We start from the raw sequence: 21,224 nt of genomic DNA on the forward strand, positions 1-21,224 counted from the left end.
TTTCTTGTGGATAGATGTTATAGTGAAGATTTAATCTTTAATGATCTCGAGCTTCGCTTTCATTGCTCTAGGACTCGAAGAGGATTGGTTGGACCTCTTTTTTCTACCAATCACAGTACATAGATGATGAATTCAAATGTGGAGCACTAGCCCAACAGGAAAACAAATTGTATTTTCTAGAGATATCTTAAATCCTGCAGTTTAAAATTTGGTCATTTGCGCTTGAAAGTTGAATAAAACCCTTTAATAGTTTACTCGGGTTTTGTTAATCTGGTCAAAACATCATTTGTTTAAAATTTAAGGTTTTTTTATGTTTAAAGTTAATTTTATTTTAGTATTTTTTATCATTTTGATTTTGATGTGCTGATGGTAAAATTAAAAATATTATTTTAATATATTTTCAAATAAAAAATACTTTAAAATACACACTAAAAAAAAAAAAGTCTTTCATTGACTCATTTTCCTTGCTGGATCTACTTGGTTTTTTTTATTTCAGTAATAATGTGGTTTTTTGGGGGCCGTCCAAGGTTTACTAAAAATTACTAAAATTGCAGATTAAATGTAACTTATATTGTAAATCATTAGAAAGTGAACAAAAAATCTGATCCCCGGCGCCACGAGTACTTTTATGGCTATTTTGTTTTTGTGGTATAAACTATATTTCATGATTTTTTAAATTTTTTTTATTTGAAATTAATATTTTTTTTGTGCTATTAAATTTTTTTAATGTATTAATATTAAAAATTATTTTTATATATTTTAAAATAAAAAATATTTTAAATAACGTCAATTATTACAAATACAAATACTACCTTGAAAATCATCCATTCGAGGAGTACTTTTGACAATGATATGATTTATCATGTACGGCTGATATTGATGCGCAAACCCCCATCACACACACAATTTAAGGAGCGTTTAAAATTTAGAATTAACCTGTTAACGGACCCACGCTGCGCCATGTTACAAATAAAATTTCAAGTTAATTTTTAATATATATATATATATATATATATATATAAAACCCATTGACTGACTCATGACATGTTCTTTAATGGTATATTTTCTAGTCACTTTTATTGATTGGAAAAATAGTCTTCGAGTTTTTTTAGATTTTAAAATTTAAAATTTCAATTTTTTTTATTTAGAAACCTCAATAAACTTATTTTCAATCCTAAAACACCCTTTAATTAGTTAAAAAATCAAAATGAAACCAAATAAAAAAAATTCACGATCCCAGTCTTTTTTTCTAGCATGTTTGCAGGTCAAAACCACTTGTATTGAACTCTCTTCTCTGAAATAAACTCATTATTATAAAAATCAAATTTTTTTTTGTCCAAAATGTGGCTAGCCAAACCATTTCTTTCTCATCTCCATATTTTGGCAACCTTCTCTCTAATGCTTCAATATCTAGAGATTAAAATGTAACAAAAATAAAATTTAGGACCGGGAGGTAAAAACTTAATTCAACAAGAATCAAACATGTATAAATTAAAATTTTATGGACTAAATTAAATTTAGGACCGAGAGGTAAAAACCACATTTGAGCTTGGCAATGCGCTAGACCCAGGCATGTTGGGTCTAGTGCTGGCCAGACCCAAGAGATGATTGTGTTTAACACCATCAATTCTATATATTTTTATATAAACTCTTAGGGATATTATTTTTTAACAAATAAGTTTAATTAAACAAGTCTATACTCCACCAACATTATTAGATGCAGGTCTATCATGTTTCTATCTTCTAGTTTGATAAAATGAGTAGAATACAACTCACAATATAACTCAAAAAATTACAAATGTAAAGTTACATTTCAACCTCTCTTCTCCACAATAGAACAAATTTCACGGGTTATAAATACAACGTGAGTCATTTAAGATAAAGGTTTACAGTATTCATTATTCACTGCATATATATTTTCAGAGCATTTATTTTTATAATATTATTGTATTTTTTTAAAAAAAAGATGCATATTCAAACATCAGAGAGTTTTCATCTTCATTAAAAAGAACATTTTCATTATTCACTGCAAAAAATATAACTCAAAAAATCACAAATATAAAGTTACATTTCAACCTCTCTTCTCCACAATAGAACAAATTTCACGAGTTATAAATACAACATGAGTCATTTGAGATAAAGGTTTACAGTATTCATTATTCGCTGCATATATATTTTCAGAGCATTTATTTTTATAATATTATTGTATTTTTTTTTAAAAAAAGATACATATTCAAACATCAGAGAGTTTTCATCTTCACTAAAAAGAGCATTTTCATTATTCACTACAAAAAATATAACTAAAAAAATCACAAATATAAAGTTACATTTCAACCTCTCTTCTCCACAGTATTCATTTGAGATAAAGGTTTACAGTATTCATTATTCGCTGCATATATATTTTCAGAGCATTTATTGTTATAATATTATTGTATTTTTTTTAAAAAAAGATACATATTCAAACATCAGAGAGTTTTCATCTTCACTAAAAAGAGCATTTTCATTATTCACTACAAAAAATATAACTAAAAAAATCACAAATATAAAGTTACATTTCAACCTCTCTTCTCCACAGTAGAACAAATTTCACGGGTTATAAATACAACATGAGTCATTTAAGATAAAGGTTTACAGTATTCATTATTCACTGCATATATATTTTCAGAGCATTTATTTTTATAATATTATTGTATTTTTTTTAAAAAAAGATACATATTCAAACATCAGAGAGTTTTCATCTTCACTAAAAAGAGCATTTTCATTATTCACTACAAAAAATATAACTAAAAAAATCACAAATATAAAGTTACATTTCAACCTCTCTTCTCCACAGTAGAACAAATTTCACGGGTTATAAATACAACATGAGTCATTTAAGATAAAGGTTTACAGTATTCATTGTTCACTGTATATATATTTTCAGAACATTTATTTTTATAATATTATTGTATTTTTTTTAAAAAAAAAGATACATATTCAAACATCAGAGAGTTTTCATCTTTATTAAAAAGAACATTTTACATGTATTAGTCACAAATTACCTTGACCTATTAAACATAAAGTATAAGCTATCAGCCATACTAACTAGAGAGAATGCATGGGATTACTAATATTAATTAATTAACCGATTATGTAGCTCGGGAGCCTTGTTCCTAGACTACTTAGATCTTTAGAACTTCATTATTGATTTTTTTTTGGATAAAATATAAAACCTACAGCTTATAGTCTAAAACAAATACAAGATACATGTAAAATTAATTATAATTAGAATAGAAAAACATTCCATATCCATTAAAATAAAAATTTATTTTACAACAATAAGAATAGTAAAATCATAAATCTAAATATAAGTGATTGAATGTACGGAGCTTGTTATTTGACCATCACGTTGCTGTCCCACAGGACCTTGAAAACTTGTTATAGGTAGCGGCGCGCCTGAGTGACTACGAGTGTGTTTGATATTACGGTAGCTGTTGTGGTTGTGGTTTAAAAAAAGTTGTTTTATAAAATGTACTTTTAGTTGAGGTTGGTTTTGAAAAAATAGGTGTTTGGTTAAAACTGTGGTTGAAATTGAAGTTGAACAAAAAGTATTTTAATGTGTTTAGTTAAGAATGCTTTTGAAATTGAGGTTATAAAATAATTTAAAAGAATATATATTAATATTTATGATTTTTAATTTAAATATTGTGGATTTAACTATTGCTATTACATCGTGAAATAAATCATACTTTATATATATAAAAAATTATTATTTCATTAAACTATCTACAATTCTATTACATATAAAATTCATCTAACAAAAACTACAGTTTTCATGATTTTTTGAGCGTGTAGTAAAATTAGATAAAATATTATCAGGAATAAAATTAAGATTACAGTACGAATAAATTTAATTCACCTTAAACTAATTTTTTTTTTAAAAGATTTTTTTAAAAAAAAACTGTTCAAAAAATCAGCATCACTCCACACTGTTCACTAAAGTGAACAGTGTGGAGGGATGCTGATTTTTCAAAAAAATAAGATTTAAAAAACAAACACTATTCACTTTAGTGAACAGTGCACGCGAACTGTTCACTAAAGTGAACAATGTGGAGGGATGCTGCATGGTGCAGCAGCAAGAAGCACGTAGAACCTGCTTTTATTTTTCAGCGTTTCAAACGTGAATTTGGATGGGATCCATGAATAGTATTTTATGTTTTTTTTTTTACCAAACATTATTGCATCTGCTTTTTAAGCAAAATACAGACGCAACAACGTAGACAAACACTCTCTACGAGGTAAGTGGAGGCGGAATTATTTTTATATTTTAAAAATGTTTTTATATTTTAAATTAATTTTTTAATATTTTTATATCATTTTAATATATTAATATTAAAAATAAAATTTTAAAAATAAAAAAAAATATTTTTAAAAAACAATCATAATTACTTTATGAGGGTATTTGGGAGTGTGGTGACAGTTGCTATTTAAAGTACTTTTTGCTCAAAAATATATTAAAATCATGATTATTTTTGATATCAACATATTAAAATAATATGAAAAATATTAAAAAAAATTAATTTTTTTTAAAATATTTTTTTTTTTTAAAAAAAAAACAAACGTAAAACACCAATAACAGGACTCGAGTGGTGGGGTAAAGGCAGGCTACGCCTTGGAAGTGCTGGCAGGTTATTATCAATAATCCGAGGGATTTAACTTTGAGAAAATTGCAGTCACACTTGTTATTGGGATCGAGCAAGTACATGTCATTATTATGCGCTGGTTGATTGACGTGAAAGAGGCGAGGTTTTAAGAAGGAGATTTCTACGAGTTGGAAAGTTTCTTCTTTTTTTCACAAATGGCGTCAGGTTGTTATTTATACGATTGGAGACATCATCTTGATCACTGACGTCATGCCACATTATCTTTGATTTGATGGTTAGATTCCTGTTAATAATAGCATCATCGACATTATATTAAAATAATCTAAAATTATATAAAATAATTAAAAAAAATAAAAAAATATTTCTAAATATAAAAAAACAAACAGCTCAATGTCCATCCTTGCACGGTATAAAACTTGTGTGAGAAATACTGTTTGTTTTTTTATTTCAAAAACATTTTTAAAAAAATTAAAAAAAATTTTGCACCGAATTTTTTTTTTAAAACTGAAACCGGTTCAAACCGACCAGTTTCGGTTTGGTTCGGTTTTTTAGAACAAAAACCGGTTTAAACTGGTTTGGCTCGGTTTTTTCAGGTTGACTCAGTTTTTCTAGTTTGGCTCGGTCTTTATCGGTTTGGCTCGGTTTTTTTGGTTTTGGTTCGGTTTCGTTTTTTCAAAATTCTAATCGTTTTTTTTTCACGGTTCGGTTTTTTCAGTTATTTTTTTTAGTTTTCTCAGTTTAATTGATTTTTCAGTTTTTTTCTCACACCTAATCATAATAATTTTAAAATATAAAAAGAATAATGATAACAGTTACCCGTTAATATTACAAAAAAAAAAAAAAAGAGAGAAAAAAAGGAGGTTTGGGCAGCGTATCCACCTTTCAGCAGTTTAATATTTACGAACCTAAAATGAATAAAACCAGAGAGATTAGCTTTGAACTAGATAAAAAGAGGAGACTATGCTGCTTTTTATGGTGGTTGTCTTGGCTTAAAATGCAATATATAATTTTTTCAAATTTAAAATATATTCAAATAATTTTTCTAAATTTTTTATATTAAAACATCAAAATCATAGAAAAATATATAAAAAAAATCTAATTTTTAAATAAAAAATAATTTGAAAAGCAAGTCAACTACAAAAATAAATACTATTCACAGATCTATTTCGAAAATTCAATTAAACATATATCTTTTATGCTAATACTAAAAAAATCATAAAAATCTTGATGCTCTCATTCCTAGATTTGAACTCTTGTACTGTCTTAATTCTCAACTAGCAGGTCAGGTGGCCTCAGCAAGACTTTTATTACCTGGTGGTAGGGCCCTCCGGGAGGCTAGAAAATCCAACCAATAGAAGGTCTCTATTTCAACAAAATGACAACACCACACTCCCCATCTAACCAAGAGAAAGGAAGCAAGCATGACAACACCATTGCCAATAATTTCTTTTTATATAGATCTTAATTTTAAATGCCAATAAAAAATTAGTTGTTTAATTTTTGAAAGGGAAATATGATTTCTATAAAAAAAAACAATTCAAAGGTATATTAGATTCCACTTTTTAAAGCATGTGAAATTAATTTTTTTTCCTTCTAAATGTAATGCTGTTTATTTTATTTAGAAGTTAAAACTAATATTAAAAGAGTGTTTAGGAACGTGGTGCAAACCGTGTTTCTTCAAAATTTAATTTGAAGGTATATTAAATTCCACTTTGAAAAGTATGTGAAATTATGTTTTTTTCCTTCTAAATGTGAGGCTGCTTATTTTATCTAGAAGGTAAAACTAATCTTAAGAGAACATTTAAGAACACGGTGTAAATTGTATTTTTTTAAAATTTAATTTTTTTTTGTTAAAAATTAATTTTTTTGGTATGTTTTGGATCGTTTTGATGCGTTAATTTTAAAAATATTTTTTTAAAAATAAAAAATATATAATTTTGATGCATTTTGGCACAAAAAGTACTTTGAAAAGCAACTGCAACCACACTTTCAAACAGACTATTATATTTTAAAATTAACTAACTTCAATTATTTTAATTTAAGTGTTTTATCTCCCAACTTGTATAGATCTTAATTAAATTATTTAGTAGTTCTATCTACTTAAAAAAAAACATGTAATGCTTTGAACAAATTATTTTACTTATTTTTATGTGTTTTCAAAAGAAAAAAAAACTATTTCTACGTAATTTATTTAGTTTCTTGAAGAAAATATTTAATTTATTAAAAAGAATGTTTAATATGTTTAATTTCAATCACAATACAACATAGCGATTCATTACTAAATAATTTAATATGTTTAATTTCACAACACAACATACCAAAAATGTATTTTCAAATGATTTTTCTTAGGGAAAAAGGAAAATCATAGACACGTGTAATTGTATGATTTTACTCGACCAATTATTTTCCTTCAGCTCAAGTTCTCCAGTAAAGACTCCAAGCTGGAAACAGCTGAAAGGACAAAATAGCGAAAACGTGCTCCCAATACCTACGTACGACACGTAGTTTAATGAGCTTAAGGCCCCCCCTTCCTCCGTGTAAAAGGAAGGAATCGTGCCACCCACCGTTTCTGGCATTTGGCAAGTTACACTGTACACTAACCTCTTACAGTCGAGGACATTGTCGTCATTTACTTTTTTCTCTTTAAAAACCAAAACATTCTGTCGTCACTGTTTTAGTTCATGAATCAAAATTTCCCCTTTTTCTGGCAATTATTTTTCAAATCCTTTTAGTTTAAAAATATATTAAAATAATATATATATTTTTAAATTTTTTATTTTTAACATCAATATATTAAAATAATAAAAAATATAAAAATTAATTTTAATTTTAAATTCGAGCAAATCTTTGTTTTAACCGTGGACTGAAGTTACAAACTATGGTAAAAAAAAAAATTACTTTTCTTACGTAGCAAGACCTAAGAAGAAACGGAAATATCTTCTTCTTATTCTCTCATTTTTTGGACAGGTGTTATTTATCAATTTATTTATTTATTTTTATGTTACAAAACAGTGAAAACTATGTTTGGTAAATTGTATAATTGTTTGTATTTATTTCATATAATAAGTTTTGTAGCTATATGATTATCTTGGGTGGGTATTTTACCCTTATTTAATTGAATTGCAGGGGTTGGTGTTATGTGCTAGAAAGCCTTTTCTTCCATTAAAAAAAAGGAGTCGGTGCAATGTCTACTAAACAAGATATTTTTTTAAAAAATAAATAGTAAAGAGGATCGAGATTGATTATTTTTTTTAGGCTTGATTATTTTCTTTAAAAAAATTATTATTTTTTATGTCAAAATTATTATTATTTTTTTAAAATTAAACATGAAATGGCTTTTCAAAACTTGTCCTTTTTTCTTTCTGGAAACTTAAGGTCACTGGAAGTTTACATGATCATTAACTTCAGGGCCCGTGGAATTAGTCGAGGTGCACGCAAGCTAGCCTAAACACCCATATTAATCAAAAAATAAAAAATTATCCCTTTCTCTTTCTAGAAAAATAATTTGAGATCAAGAGTCACTTATCTTATATATGAGAGTTGGAATTAAAATGCATCAGTTCAAATCTAACTTCAAATTTCTCGATTATTTTAAAATAAGGGTCAAGATTTTTATTTGTTTTAGATGAAAAATTATTTTTTTGAACACCTTAATCGGTGAGAATAATTTATACATATATATAATATGGAAATAATTAAATGCATTGAATTTTCTTTTTCATGCACGAGACCATTCTAATTCTAAAAATTTATCCATAGTACTTTACAAATTATATATGCATAATTAATTTCACTAATAATTGAGTTAGGGAATAAAACTTTCAAAGGACATCTACATTTTACGTTAATTTAAGTTGATTTAAATCCTTTAATTTGTCCCCAGCTAACTTGAACGCAGCCACAAGAATCTTTTAATTTTACTTTGTTAGAATAAAATCGAATGATGATCTGGTGAGTTAATTAATTGTTATAGCGCAATCAACCGATACTTTTCTTTATATGTTTTTCACTAAAGGTGCATTTGGTACTTTGGTGTAAGTTATTTTTTAATTAAAAAATATTTTTAATTTTGTACCAGCTCATTAAAATTATATATTTTTTAAAAATATAATTTTAAATAAAAAATAATTAAAAAAACACTTTAAAAATAAATCATAACACAAAAATAAACACTCACTACGTGTTCTAGAGACACCACTAGCTTTGATACCCGCACGATGTCGCGGGTCATTTTTTTACATAAAAAATATTAAAAAAAATAAAAATTTAAAAATATTAGGTTTTTCTGCAAAGTTATACCCAAGAATCTTGGGTTTGGCTACAATGTCTGACCTAAGAGTAATATTTATAATATTAATAATAAAATTAAACTTGTATGACCCAAGTTTAAGTGAGTCTGGCTGTAACACCGGACCCAAGAATACTGGATGTGGGTCTGGCTATAAGGTCGTGTCATAAAAGTGTGATAATTAAATAGATTAATTAAAAAAACAAAGAACAAAAATTAACAGGAAGGAAAAAACTAATGAAAAAAAGGAAAAAAAATTGAATTAATTGGGTCAACCTTTTAAACCAGGTTATCCCGTAAAACTTGAGATTTGCGTTATGAAAGTTTGATAACTAAATAGAAAAAAAAATGACGGGTTTACCTAGAATTAACCGGGTTAACCCATCAAACCAAAATAACCTGTCAAGCTCAGGATACGTGTCATGAAAGTGTGAAAGTTTGATAATTAAATAGAAAGAAAATTAACTTTAACAAATTAAACTAAATGAAAAAAATAACTCGTCAAATCAGGTTAACCCATCAAACCCGAGGATTCGTATCATGAAAATCTGATAACTAAATAAAAAAAAATTAACATTAACAAACTAAATCAAAAAAAAAATCATAAAAAAATTAAAAAGAAAAAACAAAAGGAAAAAACAATTATATAATATAATACAATATAATATAATAATTATTATTATTATAATTATAATGAAAAAACGTGGGGAAAATTTCAAAAAATGAAAAAAAAAGTGGGGAAAGCTAAAGCTAAAGCTAAATTCTCAACCAACTCAATATTGAAAAAAAAAATTTAACAAAGATAATTTTTTGAAAAAAACATGTGGGGAAAACACTGTAGCCAAACAAAAATCATGTAAGGGAAACACTGTAGTAATCTATAGTGTTTTTTTTATAAAAAAAGCTATAAAGCTAATCTCTCAACCAGCTTAATATATAAAAAAAAACCGACAAAGCTTATCTTAAAAAAAACGAAGAAGTCAATTTTGGGTAAAAGAAATGAAAAAAAAATGTACAAAAAAAGAAACAAAAGCGAAAAAAAAACACGTGGGGAAAGCTACAGTGTTTTAAAGAAAAAGACAAAAAATAATAATAATAATAAAAAAAAATATGTAAAAAATGACAATTTTGGAAAAAAAGAAAAACTACAAAGCTAGATTATCAGCCAGCTCAATATTGAAGAAATAAATTCGATAAAGATAATTTTTTTAAAAAATATATTGGGAAATTTTTTTTTTTAAAAAAACTACAAAGCTAAATTCTCAACCAACTTAATATAAAAAAAATAAAATCTACAAAGACCATTTTGAAAAAAAAAATAAAGAAATCATTAAAAAAAAGAAAACAATGTATGAGAATATTATAGCAATCCATAATGTTTTAAAGAAGAAAACTACATAGTTAAATTTTCAACCAGCTCAATATTTAAAAAAAATTAGCAAAGATAATTTTGAAATAAAAAAATTAAGAAAAAAACGAAACAAAAAAAAGAAGAAGAAATCAATTTTGGGTAAAAAAAAAAAACCATAAAAAAACATGTTAAAAAAAAAACTAAAGCAAAAAACAAAATTGGAAAAAAAAAAACTACTGCTACAGTGAAAAACCCACGCGTTTTAGAGTATTCTATAATTAATGTTGCCACCTGATAATTGCATGAGCTGTAAATTATAAATTTACTAATTACCGGTTTGTGTCCGGTTAAAATTTTCAACTTAAACATTCATTTTGGTTTTGAAACGTGACTTTATAGTTTGCTTTTGCGGATAAATAATGCTTTTATTTTTTTAATTGTTTTGATATATTTATATTAAAAATAAATTTTAAAAAATAAAATAAAATATTATTTTAATATATTTATAAATAAAAAATACTTTAAAAAACAACCAATATTTCTAATCTAATAATTACACATCCACCATTTATTCAACCAAACATTTAATTATTATAAAAAAAACAGAACTTCAATGCACTTTCATGTCCAACCAAAATCACTCGAGCCATCTAATAATTGGTTCAGTGGTAAGAATTTGAGATTAAGGAGTTTGCTCCTCCTGTGATCTCAGGTTCGAGTCATGTGGTTGCTAATATGATGATCACTAGAGACTTACATGATCGTTAACTTCAGGGCTCGTGAGATTAGTCGAGGTGCACGCAAGCTGGCCCGGACACTAATGTTAATAATAATAATAATAAAATCACTCCAAACAAACCTTGAGGGATCAGACCTTGTGTAGTTGTGTTTGCTCTTCAATGATCACGAGTTTGAATCTTTTTAGGGCCACTGGAGACTTACATGATCGTTAACTTCAGAGCCCATAAGAGTAGTCGAGGTACGAACAAGTTGGCCCGGACACTCATGTTAATTAAAAAAAAATCACTCTAAACAATTTTTTTTTAATTGTGTTTGTTGTTGTTTGAGACAAGAAAAAGTGAAACAATATGAAAAAAAAAACATATTTTTTAGATAAAAATTCAACATAAAATTATCATAATGTATTTGATATCTCTATTAATTTCTTTTATATTCCACATTACTAATCAAACATAACATCTAGCATCATTATTTAGTGCACGGATTGTCAAACACACGGTATGCGACAATTCTCATGAAAACTAAACTCTTATATATGGACACGTTTGTGAGTTTTATTTTTTATTTTTAAGAAAATGTTACTATATTAAAATAACAAAGAAAAACATTTTTATTTCTTATAAAAAAAATGTAAAACCCTAAGAAGAAGAAGAAGAAAGTAACAGTGTGATTATTATTAATATTAATGGTAAGCATGAGGGTGAGGGTGAAAAATAAATAATTTATTTTTGTGCATTACCAAAATAATCTCTTTCTCTTTGTTCTCTCATATCTTCTCCCCTTGCTTCCCTTCCATTTCTCTCCTTAAATAGTATATTATAAAAACAACAACAACCAAATCTCGGCATCCTCTCTTCCTCATATATATGAAACCCTCCTCTCTTCCTTCTCTTTTTTTGGTCCAATTCAATCGAATCCTTCATCTACGATCTTGATTTCTATTCTTTCTATTTTTTTGGGTTTTGATTTTCTTGTTTATTAGTTCCTGTTTTTATTGAATTATTGAATCGATTTGGGTTTTGGATCCCTTCTTCTCATGATTTGTATTATAGAAAAAATAAAAATAATGAGGGGTAGAGATGGAGGGATTGATGGTGGTGGTGATGATGATAAATCTAAGATGAGGATGGGAGTACAGAATTAATTATAAGAATCTTGTGATTGAATTCAATAAAATTAATTACATAACAAGTATAATATAGGATGCCAGGATTAGCACAGAGAAATGAGCAATTTAGAAATGCAACATCATCTGGGGGTTCTTACTCAATTTCTGCTAATGGGTTCTGGTCTAAACATCGTGATGATGTTAGCTTCAACCAGCTCCAGAAGGTACTGGATTGTTCTTTTTTTTTTAATTTAATTTTGATTGATGTATTAGAGTGTATGTTTTTGTATCTGGGATTGAATTTGATCACTGTTTTTACCTAATTTTGATTTTTACTTTGGTTTCTGATTGGATCTTGATGTTCAAATCATTCAGTGAGCTTTGTTTTATTAGTTTTTGATGTGGGATTTTGTATTTATCTTTTTCATCGGGTTTTCATTTTTTTTAGATCCATTTTAGCTCCTTGTACATGAATTCACTTATGGAGTTCTGTGTTTTTTATTTCTAAAAGAGAGAGAGAAATTTTATGTCACTTACGATTGCTTATACTAGTGAGAATTGATTTCGAGTTGAGGCAATGCTAACGACGATGACAATGGCATTTCTAAAATAGAGATTGCATTTTGTTATATAGGACTAACAAGTTTCTTTTGATAATTTTAGGTTTGTGTTGGAATATTTTAGGTTTTGTTTAAATGTTGTCTTTCAGTTTTTGGCCTACTGTTACATGTTGCAAGTTGTGATTAGTCATTGATGAAGTTTCATGTACTTGTGACATAGTTCTGGAGTGAGCTGCCACCACAAGCTCGACAGAAGCTACTGAGGATAGACAAGCAAACCCTGTTTGAGCAAGCTCGTAAGAACATGTACTGTTCTAGATGCAATGGGCTATTGCTCGAAGGTTTTATGCAGATTGTCATGTATGTTAAGTCTTTACAGCAGGAAGGGGGAGGGGGGCACATTCCCTGCAACAGACTGGAAGCCTCGAAAAATCTAAATGATTGTGGATCACATGTACCTAATGGGTGCCAAGATGAAATTCAAGATCCATCTGTCCATCCTTGGGGTGGTCTCACGACGACACGTGATGGATCATTGACGCTTCTGACATGCTACTTGTTTTCAAAGTCTCTGAAGGGACTCCAAAATGTGAGTGCTATTTTTTATTTTTTTTTATTTTGCAATTCCATTGTCCTTTTCTAGTTAAGTGGCTGAACTCTTTCCTTAAATCAGGTCTTTGACAGTGCACGAGCAAGGGAGCGGGAAAGGGAATTGCTCTATCCTGATGCCTGTGGTGGGGGAGGTCGGGGTTGGATTAGCCAAGGAATGGCAAGTTATGGTAGAGGACATGGAACAAGAGAGACATGTGCACTGCATACTGCCAGGCTTTCTTGTGATACACTAGTGGATTTCTGGTCAGCACTTGGAGAAGAGACCCGGCTGTCTCTTTTAAGGATGAAGGAAGAGGATTTCATAGAGAGGCTCATGTGCAGGTGTGTTTGCGATTTGCTTATTCTTTATATACATCATTGATTTAGAAATCAGTGGAAGACTATGAGAACTGAAAGGTAGTTGGCAGCTCTGCTTTGTTTGGGGTTGGAGCTTTTAGATAACAGCTGAGATCAGAGGTGATCATGTTGGTGAAACTGCCAAAGAACAGAACAAAAGCTAATTTGAAAGAACGAAAATTTTATTCAACTACTGTGCCTTTGAATAGTCTAGAATCTCCCAAGAGTGCGCTGTGTTTGTAAGAATCACAGATGCCTTCCAGTTTATAAGTTTTGCAAAGTTAGAGCTTATATCTTCCCATGCTAGCAGGCTCTCTGATGGAATAACAAGCAAAAATATCTGGATGGCAATTCAGATAGGAAGTGATCATTTACCTGTTTCATATTGAACTGAATAGAGGGGAGTCATTTGCCATGACTGATAGTTTTTGTCTTTGAGTTATTGTACATTCAGTTTGATGAAAAAGATGTGGTTAACATCTAAGGAAGTGATGAATTTTGCCAGAATAAGAAATTATTCAAAACTTCATCTTGGGGAACCTGGAAGTATCTGTTTTTGAAATGGTCCATTTTCTGAATTCATCTTAACTGAATATGCTTCTTTTAGTTAGTTTCTCCATCCATTGTTGCTTCGGGGACTCTGTACCTATTGCCAAATTTGTTATTCAACTATCTTTGAGAGCCTTGTAGATTTCACAAAGTGTACTGGCTTGTAGATATCTTTACTGCTAGTTTGAAAGTGTAGATTTTTCCTAAGTAGAACTTTCTGTTGAGCATGGCATCAGAGAATAAGAATTTTGAGCCATGAATTTATGGTTGCTCTTTTTGCAGCATTAAAGCATTAGGAAGTATAATTCTACAAGGCTGAATGATTGGTAAATGTACAGCACCCTAAAGGGAACTAAAGACAACAGTTAACCCTAGATAGCTGTCAAAGACATGGCATAGTGGCTGTGGGATGGACTTAAGAGTAGCCTGCCCTTCTTTTTATCTGAAATGGGCTAAAAATAAACTTCACAACTCATTTTTGTGATTAATTGGATTGGTTTTATGACCTGGACTTCATTGATGAGGAAGTTCCTCTTTATCTTTCAAAGAAAGATATGTTTGCATTTTCTCAGTTGAATACACAGGACATATTGGCCTCATTATGCTTGTAATTTCTTTCTCATATGTTTTTCCTCTGAAAAAGCACCTGCAATATCTACAGTAGCCTATGTTGTTGTCCTAAGAATCAGAGGTCTTTGGTTGTAAGCCATCAAACTTCACTAATGCCCATGGTTTATGAGTGATTGAAGATATCCTTAGAATTAGCAATGACGTAAATGGGTGGGTTCACTTTGAAAAAAAAAAAACCTCAGATTTTACTCACTTTTACCTATCAAAAACTCAGTTTTGTCTATTAGAATTGAGAAACTTTGTCATTCACTTGTTTAAGATATCTCTTGAAGAATCTTTTGAAATTGTTCAACAAGAATTAAATGATTGAAGCAAAAATTGATTTGTTTAAGTGTCCTTCATCATTGATTCTTTGTTCTTTCTTTTCTCTACAACTTTGTGGTTTTCTTGATAGTTTGTGTGCTTCTCTGCTGAAATGCCACACAACTTATCGCTCTAATTGTTTTAATTAACTAGATCCTAAAACTTAAGTTTTCTCTTCAACTGGCGTGGATCCATTGTTTTTTTTCTCTTTCTTAAATTTTACTTACATTTGTTGTGACTATTCCTCGTGTATCTAGCTCTAGCTTCTTTCTCCTTGCCCATTTGCAGTTCTCATTCTGCATGTTTTCATGCAAGGCTATTGTGTTGATTTGTTCAATTTTTCTAAACAAATATGTCTACATCCCCCAGGTTTGACAGCAAGAGATTTTGTAGAGATTGTAGAAGGAATGTTATTCGTGAATTTAAGGAGCTGAAGGAGCTGAAGCGCATGCGACGAGAACCTCGCTGCACTAGTTGGTTTTGTGTTGCAGACACTGCCTTCCAATATGAGGTGCATTTTTGTCTTCAGTGCGATTTTGTGGTTAATGATCTAAGATTCAAAAGAAACAGATTTGCGGAACAAATTTTGGAAATTCACTAGGGATGTGACTGGTATGACAAATGATCTTTGCTATTTCCTCAGGTGTCTGATGATTCTGTCCAAGCTGATTGGCGCCAAACCTTTTCTGATACTGTTGTATCATACCATCACTTTGAATGGGCAGTTGGAACAGGAGAAGGAAAATCTGATATTCTAGAATTTGAAAATGTAGGCATGAATGGAAGTGTTCAAGTCACTGGTCTAGATCTTGGTGGTTTGTCTGCATGTTTTATCACTCTGAGGGCTTGGAAATTTGATGGCCGCTGCACCGAGCTTTCTGTAAAAGCTCATGCCCTAAAGGGTCAACAATGTGTGCACTGCAGGCTCGTAGTAGGTGATGGTTTTGTTACAATTACCAGGGGGGAAAGTATCAGAAGGTTTTTTGAGCATGCTGAAGAGGCCGAGGAAGAAGAGGTAGTCCAGGATCTCCAGAGTTGAATTAAATTTTTTATAAATTTCCTTCTGGATTATACTTAAATTTCTGTTATTTTTTGTACACTTGTAGGATGATGATTCTACGGATAAGGACGGAAATGAACTTGATGGAGAATGCTCCCGTCCCCAAAAGCATGCGAAGAGCCCTGAACTTGCTCGAGAATTTCTTCTAGATGCTGCAACTGTTATTTTTAAGGAACAGGCATGTTTACAGACTTGCAATATGCTTGCTGTTCTTTCTCATAGTAGTTTAGAAAATGATAATTTGTTTGGCACTATCTTTTCCCATGCATGCGATCATTGTAGGGGGCAAATGTGGACGGTTGTACAAGGGGAAGGGGTGTATTAAAAATGTGTTGGGAAGGAGAGTTTCTAAATATATGTATATATAGGTGGAGGGATTGGTTATTATTACTGGGTCACTGGACTTGAAGTTGATCTCCAATAACCAAAGTAGCTATGAAATTAGTATTGAGCCTGGACCTTGTAGACTTGCTCATTATGTTAGATGTGATGAAACTTGAGTGAATTATAAATGAATACGAGGGCTGTAAGTACAGTAAATCTAAAGGACAGGTTGAGATATTTTTTCAAGTTGATAAACAAAAGATTTAGAAGTAGAAACCTGACAGATTTATAGAACAGATGATCCTACTAGGGGCACCACATCTCTCTTACACTGACAGAGCAGGCCTATGGAAATTTCTAAGGTCTCCTGTGTGGTTAAATGTCTCCTTATAACTTAAATTAGATTGTGGTTAACCACCTCTAGGAAGCCCTGTGTGGCATCTAATGGACCAAATCAAGGAATTCAAATAGTGTACAGTGATACTAATGAATATTGTTTAAACATTTCTTTTCTAAGTTAACCTTTATGGTTTAGAATGTAACAGGACCATTTGGCACTGCCCAAAAGTATCTTTTATATTCTCTCTAAATTTTCTTAGTTATTTATTAGCTGGTATTTAAAAGAGATTTTTCAGGAGTACCTTTGTCAACTGGTCATAAAATACAAATGTGCCTTCTGTCCACCTAAAACAATGAAATTTACTGGCTGTTAGAGAAACTCAACATCTGAACACACATTCCCACCTTCTTGTCAGAACCTGAGGATGAACTAGTACCATGTTTTGGATTCTGCTGCTATGTGTATGTGAAGCAATTGTGTCTGTACTTCAGTTTCAGAGATTCTAAAACTCAATGCATTGTTTCAGGTTGAGAAGGCTTTCAGAGAAGGAACTGCTCGCCAAAATGCACATAGCATCTTTGTTTGTCTTTCACTAAAACTACTGGAAGATCGGGTTCATGTTGCTTGCAAAGAAATTATTACATTGGAAAAGCAGGTCCTAATACTTGTGATTTTTCATTTGAGTATCAAAATTGGGACAGATCATCTTTTTTTAGGAGATGCATCTCTGATAATATAAATTTTCACTGCAGATGAAGCTTCTTGAAGAAGAGGAAGCAGAAAAACGTGAAGAAGAAGAGCGCAAGGAGAGAAGAAGAACAAAAGAAAGAGAGAAAAAGATTCGAAGGAAGGAGAGGTTGAAAGGAAAAGAAAGGGATAAAGAAAAGAAGTGTCCTGAATCAAATGATATTACCATATTTCCTGATGTTTCAAAGGATGAAACAACACCAAGTGTTGATGAAGAACTGAACAATGCTATCTGCTGTAGGGATTCAGTAAGTGAAACAGGCGATATTTCTCTGTCCAGGCCTGGATCTCCTGACATTCAAGATCAACAGTTTTCATATGGATGTGAGACTTCTATAATGGAAAATGATTCCTACGATAGTCCTGATGGGGAGGTTGCAAATTTGAAAGAAGGGACCGGCTCTTTTTCGACCGAACAATCAAAATATTCGCGCCGACGATTGAAATTTCGGAAAGAAGTTCAACTTGATTCATCTTTGAAGTGGCCTGATAGACGTCGATTTGCAGTTATTTCAGAAAGTGGGGCCGTGGTTAATAGATCTGAGTTAAGACACCACAGTGATAATTTTGAGACTCCTCCTAGGCTTGTTAATGGATTGAATAGGTTGTCAAGGATTAATGGTCCAAAGTCCAATGGTCGAAATTGTGGCCTTAAGTTCAACGAGAACTTCCATTGTTCCCACAACAGGATGAATGACAGATATGACTTCCATTCTTGCAGCTGTCACCAGAACATTGAATGCAGGGTAAAGGTTGAACCACATGTTTCATCATTAAGATCGGATCAAGAGAGCAAATCTGTTGGCAAGTCAGAAGCAGTGATGGATATGCCCAAGCAGTTCTATCGTGGTACCAAATATAGTCCAGTAAATTACATGCGTGAAGGTTGTGGAAGAATCAAAATCAAATCCAGCATGGGAAACAATTCTAAGAAAGTCTGGGAGCCCGTAGAATCACAAAAGAAGTACTCTAGAAGAAGCTCAGACTCTGATGTTACCATGAGCTCATCTACTAAGGTTGAAGCCGTGGTACCAGACAGCAAACTCTTCAAGTCATCTGGTGATATGTGTTCCAGTGAAGTTACAGGAGATTCCATTGAAACTGATCATGATGAGAATAACTTGAAGGAATCAAGGGACCGCAGCCTTGCAACAGTTGAAGACTGCCAGAGTGGATGCCATGTGGAAGCGAATGGTTGCTACTCGACAGAAACTTCTTATGAGGAAGTCAGTTCATGTCCTGCAAAAAACTCTGCATCGTCTGAGACTTCTGATCCTGGCATTGGAAGCTCTTTGAGTTCTGATAACTGCTCATCTTGCCTTAGTGAGGGAGATAGCAATACAGTTTCTTCAAACAATGGACATCCTGAATCGTCTTCCACTTCAGATTCAGAAGACACCAGTCCACAATCAGAAGGAAGAGACACTTCAACATGCAGTGGAAATGGTTTCTCCAATTCTCATGAACTGGTGCTGGACAACAAACCGAGTACAAATGGAGATGAGGTGTTTGGAAGCAAGAAACCTTTTGAGCTTCAACCAGATGGTCTAAGATTGAACATTTTGGGAAATCCACCTACAACAACTGTCCAAAATCCTGACAATGGAATACCTACTGTTAGTGTGGGTTTGCAACGTCAAGTTGTGTTTCCACCTATGCATAACCATAATTTACAGTTTCCAGTTTTTCAAGCTCCTTCAACAATGGGCTACTACCATCATCAAACTCCAGTTTCTTGGCCGGCAGCTCCAGCCAATGGATTAATGCCCTTTCCCCAGCCTAACCACTATCTATATGCTGGTTCTCTTGGCTATGGTTTGAATGGAAACTCACGCTTTTGTATGCAATATGGTCCAGTGCAGCATTTGGCAACTCCGGTGTTCAATCCTGGTCCAGTTCCAGTTTATCAGCCAGTTGCCAAAGAATATGGCTTGAACTCAGAGGTACGAACAGAGACACGTATGATGCAGGAAACTTTAACTGAAGCTAATAAGGAGAGGATGGTTCCAGCTAAATCACGTTCAACAGAAGCACCACCCAGTGGGGAAAGTGGGAAAGTCGATAATTCTGCCAAGTTGCCCAACGGTAATAGTGGATTTTCCTTGTTCCATTTTGGTGGTCCTGTCGCTCTTTCAACAGGATGTAAGTCGGATCCTGTGCCTTCAAAAAATGGAATCATTGGAGATTTTTCTTCGAAGGTCACAACAAATCAGATTGAAAATGATCCTGCTTGCAATAAAAAAGAGATTGCCATGGAAGAATACAACTTGTTTGCAGCAAGTAATGGCATAAGGTTTTCAATCTTCTAATATATTATTAAGAAGTTGTGAGGTAAGTGTTTGGGGCCCTACCTTCTTATTTCGTATTGGAAGTTTGATACCATGTAAGCCAGTTGACAATAATCTTCCGCCGAGAAATTCCAATTTTAGCTCTAGTTTTTTTCAGATGATTTGATATACAATTTGGCTGATTTTTTTTCCCTTTTTCTTTTTTAATGTAGAGAGAGAGAGAGTTGGGAGAGTGGTATAATGTTTGAGGTTTTCTGTACGAGGTCAACTTTTTTTCTTTTCTTTTTCCTTTCTGATGAAGCATTTGTTGGTATGAGATTTTACAATTGTTGAAATCATTTGAATTTCTTTTTTGGCTCCTTTTACTTCTATAAACTCTGCTATTGACTTATGGCTATGTTGTTAACAATAATTGGTTGGATCAAATTTGATTCGTACGCTATATGGAAGCCATTTGCCTACTGAAATACTTCCAGAACTTGTCTTGACGTCTGTAACCTCCCTCTGTGTGATTTTGATTTTCCGTTGACAAAGGAAAGTTTTCCAATTTTCATGAAAACCCCATTATAATACCATCTACGAGACTAAGAGTTCATGTTTCTTTTTAGGCTTTTCATCAACTTCTTAGCAAACAAACAGGATGTTGAACTTTAGAGCACATAAATAGTCGCCTTACTCCTTAAATCTAAACAAGTCTTGGTGGTTTGTGCTATGCCACGGGTGAAGTTAAATTTTTTTTTATAAGATGTTCAGTCGATGCTAATATCTTTAAAAAAGTAAAAAAAAATTGAGATTGGGATAATTAACTTAATTGAGTTTAATAAATTTAGTTAATTTAATAATGTAATTAAAAAAATACATCAATAATAAATAAAGCAAACAATAAAAAATTGATAATAATTAAATATAGAAAATGAGCTTTCAATATCATACTTGAGACTAGAGAAAAGAAAAGCTCATTGAAAACTCATTGTCGCTCTGTCACCCTACCACTAGAAAAAGCTTATCGAGATGGTTCCAACACTACCGTGAAAGGCTGCGAAATGACATCGTGAAAGGCCGCATGCATCGTCAAAGCAACGTCCTAGAAAACAAACCAAATACAACATCTTAAATTGAACATCTCATACTTTATTTAATCAATTAATTTAAATAAAAAATTTTCTTTTAAAAAATATAAATTTAACAAAGAATGACAAATAAAAAGACCTGAGATAACCCAAGTTGTTTCCAAAATCAGAGAAAAATCCTATAGAAAGCAAAAATAAATAAATAACGGAACCCAATCTCCAATTACATAAATGTTGAAGGATGAGACTGAAAAAAAATGAGCTTAAAAAAAAA

At 31.1% G+C, this 21,224-nt stretch overlaps 1 protein-coding gene across 1 annotated transcript; it reads left to right on the forward strand.

The window, feature by feature from the left end:
• Window positions 1–11,768: 11,768 nt before the first annotated feature.
• LOC7488040 (uncharacterized) lies at window positions 11,769–20,271 on the forward strand. Its single transcript, XM_024587444.2, has 8 exons — window positions 11,769–12,355; window positions 12,912–13,280; window positions 13,365–13,624; window positions 15,491–15,632; window positions 15,765–16,136; window positions 16,228–16,359; window positions 17,372–17,500; window positions 17,598–20,271. Exons 1-8 carry the CDS (start codon window positions 12,227–12,229, stop codon window positions 19,899–19,901), a joined length of 3,837 nt encoding a protein of 1,278 aa, XP_024443212.1. The 5' UTR covers window positions 11,769–12,226; the 3' UTR covers window positions 19,902–20,271.
• The last annotated feature ends 953 nt before the right edge of the window (window positions 20,272–21,224 follow it).

This window comes from Populus trichocarpa, chromosome 16 (assembly GCF_000002775.5).
Source record: "Populus trichocarpa isolate Nisqually-1 chromosome 16, P.trichocarpa_v4.1, whole genome shotgun sequence".
Classification (NCBI taxonomy): Eukaryota; Viridiplantae; Streptophyta; class Magnoliopsida; order Malpighiales; family Salicaceae; genus Populus; species Populus trichocarpa.

What these genes read in the sequence shown, in the direction of transcription:
- LOC7488040 (XM_024587444.2), top strand. Translation starts at nt 12,227, where the DNA reads ATGCCAGGATTAGCACAGAGAAATGAGCAATTTAGAAATGCAACATCA. An exon ending in ATAGAGAGGCTCATGTGCAG is followed by an intron (nt 13,625 to 15,490) that starts GTGTGTTTGCGA and finishes TACATCCCCCAG; the next exon opens with GTTTGACAGCAAGAGATTTT. An exon ending in CTGTTATTTTTAAGGAACAG is followed by an intron (nt 16,360 to 17,371) that starts GCATGTTTACAG and finishes GCATTGTTTCAG; the next exon opens with GTTGAGAAGGCTTTCAGAGA.